Below are 20,891 nucleotides of genomic sequence, written 5' to 3' on the forward strand. Positions count from 1 at the left end.
AAGTCAACTGAGTTGGTTGGAAATTAATTTCGAAGATGAAATTAAAGCATTGATTTTGATATCATCTTTACCTGAGTCGTGGGATACTGTTGTTGCCGCAATCAACAGTTCTCGAGGATCTAATAAACTGAAGTTTGATGAAATTCGAAATGTAGTTCTCAGTGAAAGTATTCGCAAACGAGAAATTGAAAATTTATATATGGTAGTACTCTTAGATTGACCAATGGGGAAGAAGTAAAGTATAACTCTTAGTATTGACCAATGGGGAAGAAGTAAGGTAGTACTCTTAGTATTGACCAATGGGGAAGAAGTAAGGTAGTACTCTTAGTATTGACCAATGGCGAAGAAGTAAGGGCTCAAACAAAAGGCACTCAAAATCAAAGAGCCGAGAAAAACCTCCAAATAGACCAAACATAACGTATTGAAAGTGTGGGGGAAAATGTCACTTTCGGATAGATTGTACAAGACTAGAGAGAATTCTTTATACAGATTGTCAGGGTGTCATACAGTTGGTGAGGAACCCGATCTATCGTTCAAAGACAAGACACAGAAAGTGATATCATTTCACAAAGATGTTTGAAGAAGATAGAGGGTGCAAATAATCCAACAAACATGTTTGTGTGAATGTTGGAACATTGAGGTTAGCTAACGTGTTAGAGCTCATCATTGAATTTTCATATCGTCTAACCCTTCTAAGCTTAACTCATCATTTGGGTTTGTAGATCCTAGCTCATATGAGCTTTTCTCACCGTTGGGTTAAACATGGATTTGGACCCTAGCTCTATACTATTTTTTAGGGTTTTTAGATATATTAAATATATAAGAGAAAAATATATTTTTATATTTGATATATTAAATATTAAAATAACTAACTATAATCTATATATTAAATAAAAATATATTCGAAATTTATATAAAACTTAAATGGGTTGAATTTATATTGAGATATTTAAATATAATTTAAATAAATAATATACATGTATTAGATATTCAAACATATTATTCTATATTGGCCAATTAATATTTGACAATATTTGGCAAAGATTCTATCCAAGTTCATACAAATAAAGACTCTTGGGTTAAGTCAAATGTGCATTAGACCTTGTTCTCTTCAGATGGCCCACGCACCCGCATGAACCCCCAAGTGACCCTATATATGTATCCCTAGACCTGGTCTTCAGCTAGCGTGCACTTATGGGAAGGGATCGCGCATAGTTGTACATAATATCGTATCATATCATCGTAGTGTATGCATATGTATGATCATAATGGGGAAGCATCCTAATTCACGTGAACAATACAATATGCTTGAGGTCCTCATCGTTTAAAATGACATGCATCAGTGATGTAATACATATCTTCGTTCATTTTATGTCATTACATAAGGTAAAAGTACACTAAATACCATATTTTCTTCAATTTTAGTTCGCTTAATCTTTAGTTTTGTTTAATTCTAAACAAAATCAAAGTCGGATTTGAAATCTTATGTTCATTTCCAATATTTAGATTGGATCACTAGAGGTTTACTATTAAAGATGATTTAATATTTGTCATTGCATAATTACAAGAGAAATGACCACATGATTCAACCAAAACAATAAGAGGCTAAGAATTAGTTGACGATATTAACGATCCTCATTTAGTAAGCTAATAAACGAGGCTCATAATAATATATTGTAAATAACGTCTTGAATTACATAAACAGACAGGGCAAAGATGGCCACTTTATTCTTTATTCAAAATTAGTTTTGAGCGTCTAGTTTGAGAGATAGACAATAAGATGAGGATATTATTCAAAATTAAAAGTTTCAAGCACAGTGCTTTGTGCAGAAGCACCGACGGCGGAAGCCCCTGCAATGGCCGCCGTCAAACCCCTCTGTCTTGCAGACACTGCCACAATTGGTGTCACTGAAGCATAGACCATTGAAATTTTGGCTCTGGGATTCGCATACCCTCGCCTCTGCTACTATTGGCCCCATCCCTGTCCCACCAAGAGCCCTCGCCTCTGCTACCATTGGCGCCATCCCTGTCCCACCAAAAAAACAAATGACTTGTTTTAAATTTTAAAATATAGCACATATTGTCTTTTTCTTATTTTTTTTCGATATCCTTATAAAAATTTCTTATTTTTTTTCGATATCCTTATAAAAATGTTTAGTTTCGTGCTCCAACTAATATGAGATCTCACAATCCACTTCATTTTGGAGCTTAGAGTCCTCGCCGATACTCGTTCCCCTCTCCAATCGATGTGGGTGGGTTCTCACAATCCACCTCTATTTAGGGGTCAGTGTCTTCACTGACACTAGCACTGACACTGGCGTGGATTGTAAAACCCCACATTGGTTGGAGAGGATAACGAAAAGAATGCTCGACCACATTGGTTGGAGAGGATAACGAAAAGAGCTCGACCACATTGGTTGGAGAGGATAACGAAAAGAGCTCGACCACATTGGTTGGAGAGGATAACGAAAAGAGCTCGACCACATTGGTTGGAGAGGATAACGAAAAGAACGCTCGACCACATTGGTTGGAGAGGATAACGAAAAGAACGCTCGACCACATTGGTTGGAGAGGATAACGAAAAGAACGCTCGACCACATTGGTTGGAGAGGATAACGAAAAGAACGCTCGACCACATTGGTTGGAGAGGATAACGAAAAGAACGCTCGACCACATTGGTTGGAGAGGATAACGAAAAGAACGCTCGACCACATTGGTTGGAGAGGATAACGAAAAGAACGCTCGACCACTCAGGGGTGGATTGTGAGACCCCACATTTTAGTTGGGAGGGGAACTAAATATTATTTATAAGGGTGTAGAAACCTCTTACTAGAAAGGCATTTTAAAAATCTTGTATGAAAACCCAAAATGGAAAGCACAAAACAGATAATATTTGCGAGCGGTGGGCCTGTTATAGGTAAAGATGTTTATTTAACTCAGTAAACCACCTCAAACCAAGGATGAGAGACGAACTAAAAGATATTTCATTAGATAAACGAGACTAAGGACGGAGATTACATTCGCCGTTTCCATTCCCGCCCAATAAACATATTTTCATAATTCTTATAAATTTAAAAAAAAAAAAAAATACTCATATTTCTAATCAAACATATATTTTCATGAACAACTTTGGACAAATGCTTTGAACAAAAGTCAAAAGCAAGCATGATGATTTTGAAGGTGAGGAGACAATTTTCAACCAGCATACCATAAACACTTTCAATGACCCAAAACTTAAAAAGCAATGCCTCCAAACAAGCACAAAGATTCATTCAACAAACACAGAAAGCAAACCTGTGCCAAAAATGAGGAGCAGCAAGAAGATTGCAGCTGAAAAGAACTTCATGTTCAAGTTGTGTTCTTGAGTTATGTTGGATGAAAGTTGATACCCAAGTAGGGTTTATATAAGGGTTAAGAGAGGTATTAAAATGATGATGATGATACACAAAAGGCATATAATGAGCACTTGGTTTGGTTTAACTCAGTTGTCTGATTCAATATCCCTTTGTCTCCCACCAAATTTCACTCTTTAATCAATTAGATAGCAACTGGTTTTAGACTAAATCATAATAACTGAGTCATGGGGATTCTTAAAGTTAAACCTAAAATCTTGCCTTTATACTCACAAACCCACTTTAATTACCTCTTGTTTTCGCACATGAATTCAGTTAGATTGAGTTGGGTTCCGAAAAAATCTATTGACCAATACAAAATTTTTTATTAGTTGAATCGGTGACCAGAATAACTTGCTTAACCCTCTATTTTTAGGGTAGTTGGATTTTTTCTAATTGTTTAAAAAATCTTGTTCAAATATTAAACATTCACCGATCACACCTCATCACTAACATTAGTTATAAATAAATATTTTAATTTTTTTTTGTAATAACTTAAGCCCACCTCTAACAAATATTATCTTATACTATTATGTATTGTTGTCGGCCTCACGATTTTAAAACGCGTCTACTAGTGAGAATTTTCCACCTCATTACAAGGAATGTTTCGTTCTCCTATTCAATCAATGTGGGATCTCACAATCCACCCTCAGTGTCCTCCCTGGCACACCGTCTGATGCCTGCATCTAATACTATTTGTAACAATACAAACTCATCACTAATAGATATTGTCTGCTTTAGCCCGTTACATATCGTCATCAGCCTCACGATTTTAAACGTGTTTTATAATTCTAACACGTTTTTAAACTGTGAGGTTGACAGCGATACGTAACGGGCTAAAACGGACAATGTTACTAGTGGTGGACTTGGACCGTTACTTTTTTTTAAAAAGTAGAGTTTGATTGGATTGTAACTCTATTTTCGGGTTGGTCAGGTTAACCCAACTCAACCTTATAATTAGGGTTGGATAATTGAGATTATTAAATCATAATTTTGTGCGTCCAATTTTGAGAAAGTTACGGTTTAATCTTGTAGTTAGTATGTTAAGGTAAAATTCTCTTAACTTTTGTTAAATTTCATATACTCGAAAACACTCTTATTTAGATTCGGTCTCCGGTCATTCCTATCTCTTTCTTTTTTTACCGGAGTATTACACTATAGGACTTAAAAATAATAATAATAATATAGAATTCATGATTAAAAATGTTAGGCAAAAGTGGGTTTACTACCTTTAAGATAAATTAAACATCGATTATTCTTAATTAATTTCAAACACAAGTGGGCTACTTGATCATGGTTAATTATTTAAAAAAAACAAGACACTTCCTTTCCAAATGTAATTTCGATGTCCAAAAGGACAACCTGCGATGTCGGCTGCTCCATTAAAAACAAGACAACACTTTGAAAATTAGGTCCATTGATTGAACGTGATACATGATTTTATGAACATTTCTATCTCTTTAGGATGAAAATCAAGAAATCCAACCCTTTTACGTTTCTAAACTCATGCATGTATTATAGTAATCAAAGATTTTGGAGTCCCATCATAAGATTTACGTTAAATATTCAAAACGAGATTACTAGAACGTCATATATGATTTAGGTACAACTTTTTTTTTTTTTTTTTTTAGTAGTTTTACCGGTTTTAAATGCCCTCGTCCTGAGCCATAAAAACTCAGACACCATTTAAAAAAAGAAAAATAGTTCGAGTGGGTATAACATAAAAAATTTGTGGGTTCTTGTTACTTGACACGTATTAGTGTGTAATTGGCTAGAACCTTGTCAAACCAAGTTACATACGTGAGCTAGCCATAAATGACTTCTTGCTACTGGAAGTAGTTGGTGACACTCTCCGTCATAGTATCATCATAAACATAAGAGGAGTGACCTAGTGTTTGTGTCTTGTCAATGAAGATACATATATGGATCAACCATGCAACATTTTATGAGATCTTTTGCTTGCATGGAACGATATGAGCTATGTGATATAAACTTGTAACGATTATTCACCTGTATACATAGAAATTGCGTTGAAGCTTTGTGTATGAACTTGTGGCAATTACTCACATATGTGAGATCTCACATGGGTTGGAGGAGTGTGGAAACCTCTTCTTGTTAAACGAGTTTTAAAAATCTTAAGGAGAAGCCCTTGAACGGCAAGCCTAAAGAAAATAATATCTGCGAGTGGTGGGCTTGGGATGTTACAAATGGTATCAGAGTCAGACATCGGGCAATGTGCCAGTGAGAACGCTAGGCCCCAAGGAGGTGGATTGTGAGATCACACATCAGATGGAGATGGGAACGAAACATTCTTTATAAGGGTGTGAAAATCTCTTCATAACAAACGCGGTTTAAAAACCTTAAGGCTGACAACCATATGTAGCGGTAGGCTTGAGCTGTTATAAATGGTATCAGAGCCAGACATCGGGGCGATGTGCTAGTGAGGACGCTAGGCCCCTAGGGGGTGGATTGTGAGATCCCACATCGGTTGGAGAGGGGAACGGAACATTCCTTATAAGGGTGTGAGGTCTCTTCCTAGCAAACGCATTTTAAACATCATGAGACTGACGACAATACTTAACAGACTAAAGCAGACAATATCTGATAGCGGTGGGCTTATGTTGTTACAACTCATTTGTGTCGATGAGAATTATGTCACCACTTTTGTGATTGTAACTCATGGTGTCTACTCACCTATGTGCAATATTTAGTTTGAAAAGGTTCAAGGTCCCTCAATTTTACGATACATTTTTGTTATACATATAAATATCTAACATCAACTAGAGACATCCTTTCAAAATAATTTTTTCACGACGAGGAAACGTTACTAGTTTTATCATGAACCCGTGTCTTCTTATATTTATATTTAGCTTCCACACATTCGTATCGGATCGAAGTTCAACCATCCTCATTTATTCTTAATTCTATCGAAACAAACTAGAGTAATTGAGATTAAACCTTTAGCTTAAAGCAGATATGAACATAATAAAGTTTCACTTTCTTAAAAGCATTAAAGTTTTGTTTTTTAGGCTGTTTGTGTAACAATGATTACACCCTGTATGTGAAAAAGGGTGTAGATGAGAATATGGTGGGGACTAAGGGAATTGAAAGACAGCTCAAAAAACCCAAATCATATGGATCATGGATGACTGGAGATCTAAAGCTTCCACAACACTTAGTGCTCTATGACTCACTCAATCTTCACTTTCAATCTCCTTTTCTGGATCATTCTTATGCCAATTTAAGCGCCAAAGTGGTCTCCCAATCTTTATATAAACCGCTTTCCACATTCACTCACTCAACACAAAATCCTCTGTTTCTCTCTGTGAATATGAAGTTCTTTTCAGCTGCAATTCTGCTGCTCCTGCTGCTTCTCGGCACTGGTTTGTTTGTTGTTCTGTTCTTTGATCTTTTTGTTTTGTTGTCTTCTTTGAGCTCGGTTAGATGATTAAAATGGTTGATTTGGTCCAGGGATGGCGCCAATGGGTACAGAGGCAAGGACATGCGAGTCTCCGAGCCGCCACTTCAAGGGGTTGTGCTTCAGTAAGAACAACTGCGGCCATGTCTGCAAAACAGAGGGCTTCCATGGTGGGCATTGCAGAGGCTTCCGCCGCCGCTGCTTCTGCACAAAGCACTGCGTTTGAGTGGTCTTTGTTGTTTCAAATCAGTTGTCTATCAGTTGGAAGTGGACACTGATGAGACCTTTATGGGCGTGATATTATAGAATAAAAGTGGCCATCTTTTGGGTATTGTTGCGTTGTGTAAGGGCTTTGTTTCATTTGCTTTGGTTATGATTTGGATTAATGTAATGTTATTCATATAATGGTGTCTTTCATGCTTCGTTTTGGCTCACTTGAGCTATTCTTTGACACTCTCAGCTTCATTGTATGTTTTAACCTCCTGTCTTCCCATACATTGATATCAAGCTAGAGTATGCAAACTACACTTTTGTCAAACCCCTTCTTCTCCATTTCTGCTTTCGAGTACAGCCCGACATGGCAGTAGGCGTTGATCGCTGAGGTGTAACAGCTAAGCCTACCGCGATCCATTTCCATGGTAGTCAACGTTCTCTCTGGCACACCACCTGTTGTCTGCTTTTAATACTCATTGTAATAGCTCAAACCCCGCTAGCAGATATTGTCCCTTCTGGACTTTCCCTTTTGAGTTTCCCTTGTTTTAACATGTCTCCTAAAAAATGTTTCCACATCCTTATAAGAAATGTTTCGTTCTCCTTTTCAACCAAATGGAATCTCACAATCCACCCATTTGCCCCTTGGGAACCCAACGTCCTCATTGCCATACCACTCGGTATCTAGCTCTACCATTTATACCATACAAGTTCACCGTTAGCAAATATTGTTCTCTTTGGGCTTTCAGTTGTCCGACCTCCCACCCGATCAGCTTCTCGTAAACCCTAACCCCTTCTCAGGGCGAAGCCATTGACAATTCCACAGAAAATGCAGTCAGACACTCCAATTTTAAAGCCCTTCATCAGTTCCACAATCTCAAGTGCCTTCTCTAATGACCCTTGTTGAATATACATCAATATGAGCTTTAGAAACATTGCAGGATCTCTCAAAAACTTCTTGGCTTTTGCCTCATTGTAAAGATCTTCAGCCAGTTGAACTTCCTAAATGCTTGCAAAACTGCATATCAAATCCTCTTCAATCCCTTTCTTCCTCGTATCTCTAAGAACTCAAGCGACTCGAACACTCGCCCTAATTTCACTAATGATTCGCAAAGAATCCCATCAATTTTTGCCGAAAAGGGCGTAAAATTCACAATCTTACTCTCAACTACTAACCAATCTAGAACAAGTATCAATATCAGTGCAAACACCATAATCATCAAAATCTCAAGAAACTAACAAAATAAAATCCCATTTCTTCAATCGCACTAAGTACCTGATTAGATGCCTCAATGCCGATTTCACGTAATACTCGTAGATCTAATCCTTCAGGGAGTTCAAAAGCTTGAAGAAGAGTCCAAACCGATCTCGGTTAGGGCAATGGGGGATTGTTCGGGGATCGGGGAAAGGCTACCGGAGGAATTTAGATGAAGAGATCGAAGATCGAGAAAAAGAGAGCGAGATTAGTGGCTGAGATGATAGGATTACCTGAAAGAGCTCAAAGGAGGCGGTGACCAGTCAGTAGAGCCGGTAATGGCCATCGGAGATAAAAGTCCGAAGGCAGGGGAGGAGGATCAGAATGCTATGCGTATGTACCTTTTCCGTAACGACGATGGTTAAGTCATCCACTGAATTTGTGCCACGTGGGAAGTTTCTGGACACATAGGCCTTGAGGGATTTTCCACGTCAGCATAATGTAATACGGCCATGAATAAATTATAATGAATTCTCAAATTTATATTGTAAATAATAACTAATTAAAATAAAAAAAATTAAAAATGAAAATATTACATAATTTAATATTTCAAAAATTAAATAGAAAATTTTAATTTTATATAAGAAAGTAAAGGTGAGGGGTACCCAAGAAAATAATTAGATGATTGGGGTGCTATTGTTAATTTAAATTTCTATAGGGGCATTTATGAAAATTCGAAAGTTCATCAAAACCAAATAGGCCCTAAGCTTGCGAACTGGTGGACGCCATGGGCCAAGCAAATCTGGGTTAAACCCTAATTGGGTTTCGTTCTTTTCATTTCTCAATTCGGTGCTGCTTCAGGTTCAGTCCCGATTCGGTCTGGTCATTTTCAGAATCCCTTCGCTTTTGAATTTCAGTCCCGCAAGCAGTTCGATTCGCAGTGGCGCGGTTGGTCTATGCCCATAAACCCTAAAACCTTACAGCTCAGGATTTTACCACCCATTACTCTAATATGAGCATCCATTGCTTTAAAGAAGATGAAGCTTTCCGTTGAAGTTCTTGCATTTGCTTCACTCTTCTCAGCGATGTTACTTTTCTTTCGCAGTCTTTTCCACGTTAGTCGCAGAGCCTCTTACCGAGTAATCTCTCTATCTTTAAATTCCTCGCATCCGGGTTGCCTTTCTTTCGATGTATTTAATGGCCCATCATCGCTAACGTCAATAAATGGCTATCACATTTCTTGCCCCTTTTTCTGGTTCACTAGCTTTCTTTGTATATTTCGGCTCCCTTTTGTTAGTTACTCGATTACAAATGATTCTTTTGAACTTTTAGACATTGGTTCCCTTCGTAAAATTATACAACAGGACCTCTGGAATGATCCTAAGATTGTTGTTTTATTTGATTCATCACTAGCGCCCATTTGGGTTTCTAAGATTTTAGTTGAATTGAAAGAAGATCCAAATTTAGCCCTTAAGTTCTTCAAATGGGCTGGAACCCATATTGGTTTCCGCCATACCACAGAGTCTTACTGCATTATAGTTCACATGCTGTTTCGCGCGAGAATGTACACAAATGCCCATGATATTATGAAAGAATTGGTTTTGAAGAGCCGTAGTGACTTGATTTTACCCGTTTGTAATGTATTTGATATTTTATGGTCGACTAGGAACTTTTGTGTGTCAGGAACAGGAGTCTTTGACGTTTTGTTTAGTGTTTTGGTAGAGTTGGGTCTGCTTGAGGAAGCTAATGAATGTTTCTCAAAAATGAGGAAGTTTAGGACTCTTCCCAAAGCACGTTCTTGCAATTTTCTCTTGCATAGATTATCGAAGGCAGGGAATGGACAGTTGGTGAGGAAATTTTTCCATGACATGGTTGGGGCTGGTATTGCACCTTCAGTTTTTACCTACAATGTAATGATAGATCACTTGTGCAAAGAAGGGGATTTGGAAAATGCTAGAAGTTTGTTTGTGCAAATGAGGACGATGGGCTTTTCTCCAGATGTTGTCACATATAATTCTTTGATTGATGGCTATGGCAAGGTTGGTTTATTAAAAGAATCTGTGTATTTATTTAATGAAATGAAGGATGTAGGTTGTGTTCCTGATGTAATTACCTATAATGCTTTGATCAATTGTTTCTGCAAGTTTGAGAAGATGCCTCAAGCTTTTGAGTATCTCTCTGAGATGAAGAACAATGGGTTAAAACCAAATGTTGTAACCTATAGCACATTGATTGATGCTTTTTGCAAGGAGGGAATGATGCAAGGTGCCATTAAACTTTTTGTTGATATGAGAAGAGTTGGGCTTTTACCTAATGAATTCACATACACTTCTCTGATTGATGCCAATTGTAAGGCAGGTAACTTAACCGAAGCATGGAAGTTGTCCAATGATATGTTGCAAGCAGGAGTTAATTTAAACATAGTCACCTATACAGCTCTAATGGATGGCCTTTGTGAGGATGGAAGAATGATGGAAGCAGAAGAAGTGTTTAGGGCAATGCTGAAAGATGGAATATCTCCCAACCAGCAGGTTTACACTGCTTTGGTTCATGGCTATATTAAGGCGGAGAAAATGGAAGATGCTTTGGAAATATTGAAGCAAATGACCGAATGTGGCATCAAACCAGATTTAGTACTCTATGGCACCATTATTTGGGGTCTCTGTAATCAAAACAAACTTGAAGAAACTAAGCTTATTATTAAAGAAATGAAAAGTCGGGGTATCCGTGCAAATCCTGTTATATATACAACAATTATAGATGCTTATTTTAAGGCTGGAAAAGGCTCAGATGCATTGGATCTTCTTCAGGAGATGCAGGAAGTAGGTGTTGAGGCAACCGTTGTAACCTACTGTGTATTAATTGATGGCTTGTGCAAAACAGGTATGGTGGAAGTGGCAGTTGATTATTTTGGTAGAATGTCTGATTTTGGTGTACAGCCTAATGTTGCAGTTTATACGGCCCTCATTGATGGTCTTTGTAAAATTAATTGCATTGAATCTGCCAAAAAGTTGTTTGATGAAATGCAATGTAGGGGTATGACTCCGGATAAAACAGCTTTCACTGCTCTAATTGATGGCAACTTGAAGCTTGGAAATCTTCAGGAAGCTTTGAATTTGATTAGCAAAATGACAGAATTAGTTATTGAGTTTGATTTGCATGCTTATACGACCTTGGTTTCAGGATTTTCTCAATGTGGTGAGCTGCACCAAGCGAGGAAGTTCTTTAATGAGATGATTGAGAAGGGCATACTTCCCGACGAAATTTTATGCATATGTCTATTGAGGGAGTATAACAAGCTTGGACATTTGGATGAAGCCATCGAATTGAAGAACGAAATGCAAAGGAGGGGTTTAATTACTGAAAAGTGCAGCCATGAAGTTCCCAGTCTAAAAACTTGAGGAGTCCAATCCAATCGTCTTTGGTATATGGAAGCAGAGTTTGTATTTCAATTGCAAGCCCATGTGGTATTTAGTTGGAATTCAGAGTTATATGATGACTGAAGAAACTCGCCATTTCAATGGGTTTCTTGTTTTATCGGAAGAATTTGCAGGCCCTGCTTGATGATTATGTTGGTTTTGGAAGTACTGGTGCAAAATTTTCCATCTGATAAGATTCGATTCGATACTTCTAGTTTTTAAATGACATTTTGCAGAAAAATCCCATCATGTTATGCGTTCTTTGATCATCAATCTTCTATGAATGTGAGTGACAGTCTTTCTCATCCTCTTCCTCCTTTTTCCTGAAAGAAGATCTTTATCTAGATATAGGTTACTAGCATGCTATTTTTTGCATTTATATGAGATTATAAGTGATAACTTTTTCTTCAATGATTTTGCATGATGCTTCCCTCTTGCTTATCAACTAATTTTGCATGATGCTTCCCTCTTGCTTATCAACTAATTTTGCATGTCGGTTTGCAGGTCCAGAGAGGTTCCTTCATCCTGTGGCACGAGATATTGATTCCCATGGAATCATTCTGGTCGGTTATTATTACAGATGGAAACCTATTCATTCAAGTTGAAGGTCAGCACTTCTTATAATGAGCAAGGTGATAACCTCATTCTTCATGCTTGTTTATACTTGAATTTCAGTATTCAGCTTTGTAAGCATATGGTCACTTTTGTAATGGATAAAGTGGTTAGAAAAGCTGCTCTCTTCTCCTGGGACTGGAGGTTCTCACAGGAACCAATCTTTTTCTGCTGTTCTTTCCTCCATTGAGGAAGAGTGGAAGGTTCTTATGGAGATTATTCAAAGCTTTCAACCTAACCCAAGAGAGACTCTTTGAAATGAATTCTTGATTCTTTCCAGTTGTTTATGAGCATCTCCTTATTTTCATTTTCCATGATTGGTCATAGTATTTGGCCAACAAATCTTGCCAGGAGGATTTGGGTGGCAAAATTCCTATGAAACTCTGAACATCCCTCTGATCTCCTTCTCTCAATTCTATGAATACGCCAAGTCATGCTAACTTACCTTCCTCCTCAAATTTATGGTGATTGCCATGGACATCAATCATCTTTTCATTCATTGTCTGTTTGCTTACAAATGCATGTTTTCTCGATCTCTCTTTTGCCCCTGTAGGTTTGCCTGAGAGTATGAGTGCAATTGCGTTGGTTTTTGGCTTACAATTCCATACTGACATCAAGATTTTATAAGAAATCCAAACAGATCAAGTCAACGAACCAATAAACCCATCTGTATTTGCAATTTTGAAACTATACAGAATAGAATAGACCAATACCAGTACCTAATTGACCAAACTGACCTGATTCAATCAGTTTTGGTTTTCATGGACATGCCTATCCGTCTCTTTCTGAGTTCTGAAAGCCTGTGGTGCCCCCCCTTTGGTTTGTAGGCTTGTTCTCCGGTGGTTGGGAATATTGTGTATCTTTTCACTGGAAACGTAAGTGGTCAAAATACGAGGGTCTTTCATGTTCTTTATACAGGGATTCCAGCCCCCTTTTGGCTACAGTAATGTTCTTTTATTCTATTGGAGTTTCAGTTCATTTAGAATGCGTTTTTATAGCCATTCTACTACTACTATTGCTAGCAACTGGACAACTTTTATGTAATTTCAAGTTGATTGGGGGCTTGAGAGTTGTCGTATATTTCTCTCCCTTTCAAAATGTTCTTTCCTGGAGTATAACTCAGTGACCTTTTTCTCTCCTCCAAAGATAGTTTCCTTTGTGAATAAGGAGCCACGTCTATGGTGTTTTTATTTTAAATTATAAAAATTACGTTGAACTTTGTCTTTTGATTAAAAAATACCTATATCCTTCAAAAATTGTTATATTACCTTTGACCTTTCATAAACGATTCCAAACTACTCTTAGAATAGAAAAACAATTAAAATGTTGGAAGAAAAGTCTTTCTGATTCAATCCAAGTGTTCTAGTTATTGTCATGTTATTCTAGACTACCACCATGTCGGTTTTCTGTCTAATATTCTATTGCATTTCTACTGACATGATAGTTTTGAAACGGTTACAAAAGGTGAAGGGTAATATTGCACATTTTGAAAGAATATGAGTATTTTAAAAATGAAGATCCAAGTTCTTAGGTAGTGTGTTTTAATTATCTATCATAGAGGTTGTTTTTATTTCTATTGTTAGACATAGTTTGCTACAGAATTATGATGATGTTGAAAAGCTACATTGCTTATCACTTAGCAGGGGTTGACTGAGTGAACTGATTATCAGTACAATCTTCACTTCTGGACGTTGATTTTGGCACATCCATTCATTTAAGTTGAGCAGAAGCAACAACTAAGATGTGTCACATTAGCATAGTAGAACTTGAGTTAATGATGACTCGTTCCCATAACTGTTCGTTATCGATCTTCAGGAGTCATAGTGTAGGCAACAAACCTTAGACCGGATGCCTTAGATCAGAGCTTAGTTTCACAGAGAAGTTTGTGTCGTCGTTCTGATTGTTTGAAAATTTGTCGGATTTATTTATGGCATATATTACATATTTGTTTTTCCATTGGAAGCCACATGATGAAATGATTTTAAGATATGTTTGTTTGAAATTCTCAGATGCTTGGTTCAAGAGGAGGCTTATTTTGGCACATCAATTATAGAAGCCACCCATGTTTATGGGGTTGCCATACGCCTGCTTTGAGAGTTTCGCGTGCTATGATTGTGACTTGTCTGGCTCCTAATGTGTAAATGCAAGTTTCAAATCTCAAAAGCTTTGGAAGGAGGAAGCTGCACAATAATTTGTTGTAGCCTTGCAGAATGGAGCCCAGAAAGGTGAGAGGTTATGTAATGTACGAATTCGTTATGTTAAAAAATCTTCATAAACATTTCATCTCGTACTTGCCATTTACGGTTGAGTTATGCGTACTCTGGTGTTACTAACCATATCGAACTGAACATAGTTCAAAATTGATAAAATGCACTCCTTCAATGACTACGACTAGAGTAAGTACAATACCATCATAGACTGTGTTATGGGTGCATATTCAAATTTGTCGAATCACTCATGTTATGATCTTCTACATTCTAGGTCTTTCCGTTCATCTAGCTTATGTTATTCATGTAGCATTCAAATCGAATGACTCTATAAAATTACGTTGATACTTCACATATTACAAGTAATGTAGGAGACATCTCTATTTTCCTCTCAGAAATCATTAGAATTACTACGGTTTAGCTTTCAATTTGCCTCTGACCATCAAATGAAATGTGAATAACCCGTTCTCCTCTCTTTGAAATAAGGACGCTCCTCTCTTTGAAATAAGGGACGTTTTTGGGTCTGTGGTGCTTGAAATAATTGAGTCTTCTCCATGCTACTATATTTCTAGAGTCAATAATTTTATATGAAGAACTACTAAACTCAATTACTTGTTGTCGTTACTATACCCGACGTATATTGAAGCCATGTATATGCACTTTAGCCTTAGCAAGAACGATTGAAATTTGTTGTGCGTTGATCTTAAAACTGACGAGCGGAACATTTCGACTTCCTTTCTTGGTTGGTGAAGTGTGGCATCATGGAGGAAAGACTCATACTTCCACGTTAGGAATGGAAGTTGCACCAAAAGAAAGAATGTACCCCAACAAAGATAGAGGAGATTGTGGCACTTGGCTGACCCTTACCCAAAAGATTGTATTGTGTAACATGTAGACGTCTGTTTGTTGTATGACTCTGAGCTAGCACAGGCTATGTAGTAACCATGCCACACTTTCTTAAAAATTAGTGAGTGACCTTATTAGATGTCAACCGGAAAACTTTCTTTGTTTTTATTGTTGCCACCTATTTCATTCCTCATTCTCGTAAATTTTCATTTATTTTTGTGAGAATTTAGTTTCAACGAGTTTTTTTTTTTTTTTTTGTTTATTATTATTTTAAATATAATAACTATTTTAAAGTTTTTATTTTTCAATATAATCTTAATTTAATATTATAACGTATTTAACCATTAAAAAAATATGCAACATAGTTTTTTATTTTAAATATCATAGTTAATCTTAAAATTAACTAATTTTAGTCTTAAAAAAATGTTGCCTACTCTCTCCCGATTCTCTGTTCTCCGTCTAAACAAGAAATTCCCTCCTCCTCCCATTCAAGGCAGGTCTCCATGAGTAAAATTGACATCTCTATTCTCAATCTCAAGTTCCTAGACCAGTACAACATAAAAAAATAACACTAGTCTAAAGGGCGGTAGCAAGAGCCATAGGCTTATTATCCGATGAAAGTAGTGACTTCTATTTGTGGGCTTCTACTTTTTCGGTCCAATCTCGATCTGAATTGTGATCGAAAAATAAGTTGTCTCGTTTCAAATCCTATACAATAGGTTGAATAATACCAAACTTAATGGATTTAAGCAAAGAATATATATATATATATATATATATATATATATATATATATATATATATTAAAGGAGAAAAAATGTGAAGAAAACTTGGTGAACAACACATTAATTTGGTGAAAAAAATCGGATATATTCAGTGACATGTGGGCATAAACGTAAATTCACTTCATGCTTAAGGCTAAAAGTACGAAGTTTTTAAAAGTAGGCTAATTGTCCAAACTCAAAACTTAAATGGGCCATTTTTAAAAACAAAGAAAGACCCTCTTGCTTTTGCTTTGGGAGGAGGTGTGGATGTCAGACTTAGGTTTCGGAACTGCCTTTGCTCATCTCTGAAGCTCAGCTACGGTCAGCCTCGGGTACGCTTTCGTTTCCTTCTCTCCCCATAGCCGTTGAAATCCTTTTCTTCACATTTTTCAAATCCCTTCTTCAAATTCACTTCAATCCCTCCCCATCAATGTCTTCCTCTCATCTTCATCTCTTCTCTATCACAGGCAATGAACTTTACGCGCTACGGTTTTGGTTTGAACGCAGAAGAAGACAGTGTTTTCTTTGGTTGATGCTCTTACTTGCTTGGAAGATATGACTACAAGAGTTCCAGTGCAGCACTACGATCTGAGAACGGCGAATTCCTTCATCGGCAGTGCTCTTCACGATCTCAATACTGTAGATGGAAGCCCTTCTGATATTGAAGCCATCAGCGACGTTGATCGCGATGCCGTCACGGAAGATCGTTTGGACGACGACCAAGATTCCAGTGCTGTTGTGAGTGTTCTTCTTTCCCTTTATGTGTCTCTTTACCTTTTCTTCAGTATTTGTCGGATAATTGTTGCTGCTAGACGACTGAATACTTGTAGCCATGAGGTTGATTGTCCTTGTTTCCATTTCCTAGCCTAGTGAACATGGAAAAATCATAATCCGAGGTCACTGTTTCAACTTAGAGAGCTGAATTGCGCGTTTTCAGCTGTTAAATAACTGAAGGCTTCTTGCTTAGTTGCGGCTCCTTTTCTCACTGCTGTTCATGTGTTCTTCAATTTTTCTATAGGACTTCATGCACGAATCCTACAGAAGTCCTCTACCCCTTCACTCTGTGGGAGTGGAAGAAGATCGCTCAAGTCTTGATAATAGTGGGTCTTCCAGGTTGTCTTACAATTCTTTAACAGTAGAGGGTAATGTCCACATATCTGAAACTTATCAATTAAAAGGAATTCTGGACTTCCATCTCTGCTAAGCCTTCTTGGACTTTTGTTTAGATCGTTTATCGATTGATATAAACTGAGTTTTGGTTCAGATATTTCACCTATTGAAGCAGCACGAGCAAGATTTCTCCAGATCGTTGTGGATCATTTTATTGATGATCATGTACTTGAAGTGACTGAGACTGACAATGATTATATCTCTCAGTCTGGGCAGGATAAATTGACAAAGAGGAAGACAAAGGAGGTCCAGTATGAAGGGGATCCAAAATTTGTCTTACCCTTGATGTATGTAGCAAATATGTATGAAACGCTTGTTAATGATGCAAATATTAGGCTTTCTTCCTTGAGTGGCATCCGTGATAAAACTATTGGGGTAGCCCTTGAAGCAGCTGGAGGTTTGTACAGGAAGCTGGCTCAGAAATTCCCCAAAAAAGGTACAAAATATTACTCTTTAGCTGTGCTCCAAGGGGCAATATGACGCTCTTAACTCCCAAGGGTTACCATTTTTCTCTCCAATGATTGTTTTATAGTGGAAATTCCTGGGAAAAATAGTATGGTAGTATTTCTGGAAAAATATTGTTTGTATGGGAACTACTCTTAAAAAAAAAATTATATTTGTTAGAATAAAAGATGAACGAAGATGTATTTAGATGTCTGTTTTTTAAAACCTATTTTTCTTGAACAAATGAAGCCATCTAGCACCTTCCTTTTTGTATCATATGGTTCATTGTGAAGAGTGCAATACATAGAAATTGGCTTCTTTTATTTTGTGGCAGCCAGATGAAACTAGATTTTCTTGATACTTTGAAATTGTTTAGCAAAAGTTTTTTTTTTTTTTTTTTTTTCCTTTTAATTATGTTACTTCTTCTATCTTAATGACATCATATCGCTAACAGGCCCTTGCACATATAAGAGAAGAGAACTTGCAACTTCTCTTGAAACAAGAACTAGGTTTCCAGAACTAGTAATTCAAGAAGAAAAGCGGGTCCGTTTTGTGGTTGTTAACGGTTTAGACATTGTTGAAAAACCCAATGGAATGCCTATTGAAGATGCTGAATGGTAAGTTAGAACATATAATTTTACATAATCTCTCATTTCGTGTAAAGGTTCCCAAATATCATTGTTTCATTTCCATCAGTTTGTTTTCCCTGAATTTGTTTGATGCAATAGATTGTATACATTTTTTCTTTTGTTGTACTATATCATTTCTATCCTCAGGATGAATGTAACTCAAGATCTTAGTGATACCCTATTTCTTCAATTTGAATGATACTGATGATGAAGACTTAGCCCATTGCAAAGAAATTTAACTTCTAGATCGTATGACAGGAATCTATGACTTTGCAAATAATTTTTTTTTCACTTGAATCTGATCTGCAAATTCATTCAAGTTTCGTAGATTTAGTTGCGAATATAGGTCAATATATCGCTGATTAATGACTCCACTGTGTAGGTTTAGACGATTAACAGGTCGCAGTGAGGTGGCTGTGTCTTCTCAGGACTACAAATTCTATTCACCTAGGCACAAATATAGGCGAGTTGCAGCAAATTCTGTGTCCAGCATTTCCAGTTTGAATGTAAGCATAGTAATTTTCCAATATATGTGATCCATTTTTATATCTCCGGAAACATTTTCCATGAATGTATTTTGCCGGTAATTTTCCATAATATATCATGGCTGTAGCTTTGGTATTATCGAAATGGTGTCAGCCACGCTGTATCGATTTTCCTTCATTTTGTTCGTTATAATAATTGATAAATTGTCGATAAACCTGCATATAATTATATTGTAGAACTGAAGTACAGATGTTAGACTCATGCCTTACAGAATTGTTGGAGAAATAATGTTTGATGTATTATTTTCAGACATTTTCGAGCGGTGACAATTCGTCTACTCTGACTAGTGGTCAAGCATTCCGCTCTCTAAGCGAAGTAAGAATGAACAGCACCTTTTCTCTTTGGTGATTAGTCTATCTGTTTAATCTTGATCATTATGCCCCTCTAACAGAATCCACCATTACTTACTGATTGGCAAAAACTAGAGTTTTGAGTTCTCTAGAGTCAGTCAGTCTTTGCTTCAAGAACATTTATTCTAGGAAATGGTGGGAGTGTCAACATGGCAAAGTGATTTATATTATGCCAGATGTCTTGTTTGATCCTAAAAACTAAAAAACTGACTTTTCTTTCTTGTCGACGACCTTTAAATCAGCAACAGACACCCTGCAAACATCATATCCAACAAATGCCTCATCAGCCTCAATTTCAGTCTGTTCATCAGTCCATGCACCAAAGTCAACATACTCCCCACTTTGCTCATAATCATCAGTGTGGTCAACCTTCACAGTTACCGGACATTTCTCATACTCATCATTCTCCAACAATGTCACAACACATAGCTTGCTTACAACCTCTTTCAGTTGTTCATGTCGGTGGGCGCTTGCATCATGGGCTGGTAATTCCAAATCCCCCCTCCCACAACTAAGAATACCCCATCCGAATTTTTCGTGGTTGTGTTTAATTATTGTGTTTAAATTAGTATGTGGGATAAACTTTATAGTAATAAGCATTCTGAAAAACATGTTAATAGGAACAACTGGTCCTCTTATCGTCTGAAAGTTAATCTTTAAGCTGTCTTACAATGCTTTATGTAATGCTTGGGCAATCTCTTCTGCCAGAAGAGTGATTCGAGAATCTTAATTTTCAGCACCATTTCAAATGCTCCGGATTCCCCTGCTTATTTTCAATGAAGGATCCTGAAATCTGAATGCTATAAAATATTTTACTTGATGATGTTCTAATTCTATTTTGATAATTCGTATCCATTTTGTGTGTATTTCTGATTTACTGATTTATTTGCAGCCATCCAGTCCTGCCAAGTTCTGTGACGAATGTGGAGCTCCATATTTAAGAGAAAGCTCTAAGTTCTGCTCAGAATGCGGTGTGAAGAGGTTAGGAATTTGATGTGTGTTGTATAATGATATATCATTATTAGTCCTAAAGAGCTTAATGTTGTATTTAGTTCTCATCAAGTCAGTGTGTATATCAAGTTTTCTGCAGTCTCTGTACATAAATTTAGATCTCCCAAGTATACATAAAAACAATACAATGTGATGCTTTTGGAAGTAGATAATATAAAATCACTCTTACCCGCCATATTGCACTGTTTCGTTTCGTTTCGTTTCTTAATTTTCTTCTTATATGTTGATAGTATCAAATTACTAAAAGGATTGTTCTTGGGCTTTAATTGTATGAATAACATATTAGATTTTTTAGAATGGTATATATATATATATATATATGAAAGATTTACCTTCGTCGAAATGATGATTCATTCGGATCGACTTGAGAGTCCAACTACATTGCATTCTTAGAATTCATGATGTATATTTGAAAGAGGTTGACCTCCTTGGTTCTCTCATGTTATAATCCTCTTCCCGCTTGAGCCCCCTTTCTCCTCGAGTGACATTTCATCCTTAACTACAACTTATCCATTGATTCTTTAATATCAATCGGTTTGGACCTCCACTTAGCTTCATCCAAGCCTATATATATATATAGACGTCTAGTAAGTAAGAGACTAGCTCGCATTAAAAGGAATATCGATACATATGAAAGTCATATATTTAGTATATTAGGAATAATATGCTAGTTTATTT

The 20,891-nt window shown here is 36.8% G+C and overlaps 4 protein-coding genes and 1 long non-coding RNA gene across 10 annotated transcripts; 3 read left to right on the plus strand and 2 right to left on the minus strand.

Moving 5' to 3' along the window:
- Positions 1–1,693: 1,693 nt before the first annotated feature.
- LOC111810786 (defensin Ec-AMP-D2-like) lies at positions 1,694–3,585 on the minus strand. Its single transcript, XM_023697573.2, has 2 exons — positions 3,295–3,585; positions 1,694–2,026 (listed from the first exon to the last, which is right to left on the minus strand). Exons 1-2 carry the CDS (start codon positions 3,344–3,346, stop codon positions 1,809–1,811), a joined length of 270 nt encoding a protein of 89 aa, XP_023553341.2. The 5' UTR covers positions 3,347–3,585; the 3' UTR covers positions 1,694–1,808.
- Positions 3,586–6,369: 2,784 nt separating this feature from the next.
- Positions 6,370–8,704, minus strand: LOC111781316 (uncharacterized). Its single transcript, XR_002812968.2, has 2 exons — positions 8,297–8,704; positions 6,370–8,119 (listed from the first exon to the last, which is right to left on the minus strand). It is a non-coding gene; the product is annotated as an uncharacterized LOC111781316 (long non-coding RNA).
- On the plus strand, positions 6,640–7,232 carry LOC111781311 (defensin J1-2). Its single transcript, XM_023661829.2, has 2 exons — positions 6,640–6,775; positions 6,864–7,232. Exons 1-2 carry the CDS (start codon positions 6,724–6,726, stop codon positions 7,034–7,036), a joined length of 225 nt encoding a protein of 74 aa, XP_023517597.2. The 5' UTR covers positions 6,640–6,723; the 3' UTR covers positions 7,037–7,232.
- Positions 8,705–8,970: 266 nt separating the features above from the next.
- Positions 8,971–14,634, plus strand: LOC111796449 (uncharacterized). Of its 5 annotated transcripts, none has more exons than XM_023679091.2 (4): positions 8,971–11,098; positions 11,399–11,919; positions 12,139–12,266; positions 14,256–14,634. In XM_023679091.2, the coding sequence occupies exons 1-2, from the start codon at positions 9,253–9,255 to the stop codon at positions 11,614–11,616; spliced, it is 2,064 nt and encodes a 687-aa protein (XP_023534859.2). In that variant the 5' UTR covers positions 8,971–9,252; the 3' UTR covers positions 11,617–11,919; positions 12,139–12,266; positions 14,256–14,634. The 5 variants fall into 5 exon arrangements, with proteins under 5 accessions (XP_023534859.2, XP_023534824.2, XP_023534833.2 ...); XM_023679074.2 differs by having other exon boundaries at positions 8,972–10,480; positions 10,574–11,919; XM_023679082.2 differs by having other exon boundaries at positions 8,972–10,254; positions 10,360–11,919.
- Positions 14,635–16,265: 1,631 nt separating this feature from the next.
- LOC111796472 (PPR containing protein) lies at positions 16,266–20,388 on the plus strand. Of its 2 annotated transcripts, none has more exons than XM_023679101.2 (9): positions 16,266–16,395; positions 16,531–16,801; positions 17,082–17,205; positions 17,328–17,669; positions 18,132–18,294; positions 18,689–18,812; positions 19,102–19,167; positions 19,445–19,687; positions 20,095–20,388. In XM_023679101.2, exons 2-9 carry the CDS (start codon positions 16,619–16,621, stop codon positions 20,194–20,196), a joined length of 1,347 nt encoding a protein of 448 aa, XP_023534869.2. In that variant the 5' UTR covers positions 16,266–16,395; positions 16,531–16,618; the 3' UTR covers positions 20,197–20,388. The 2 variants fall into 2 exon arrangements, with proteins under 2 accessions (XP_023534869.2, XP_023534887.2); XM_023679119.2 differs by having other exon boundaries at positions 19,451–19,687.
- The last annotated feature ends 503 nt before the right edge of the window (positions 20,389–20,891 follow it).

This window comes from Cucurbita pepo, chromosome 1, assembly GCF_057944985.1.
Source record: "Cucurbita pepo subsp. pepo isolate OVF chromosome 1, ASM5794498v1, whole genome shotgun sequence".
Lineage (NCBI taxonomy): Eukaryota > Viridiplantae > Streptophyta > Magnoliopsida > Cucurbitales > Cucurbitaceae > Cucurbita > Cucurbita pepo.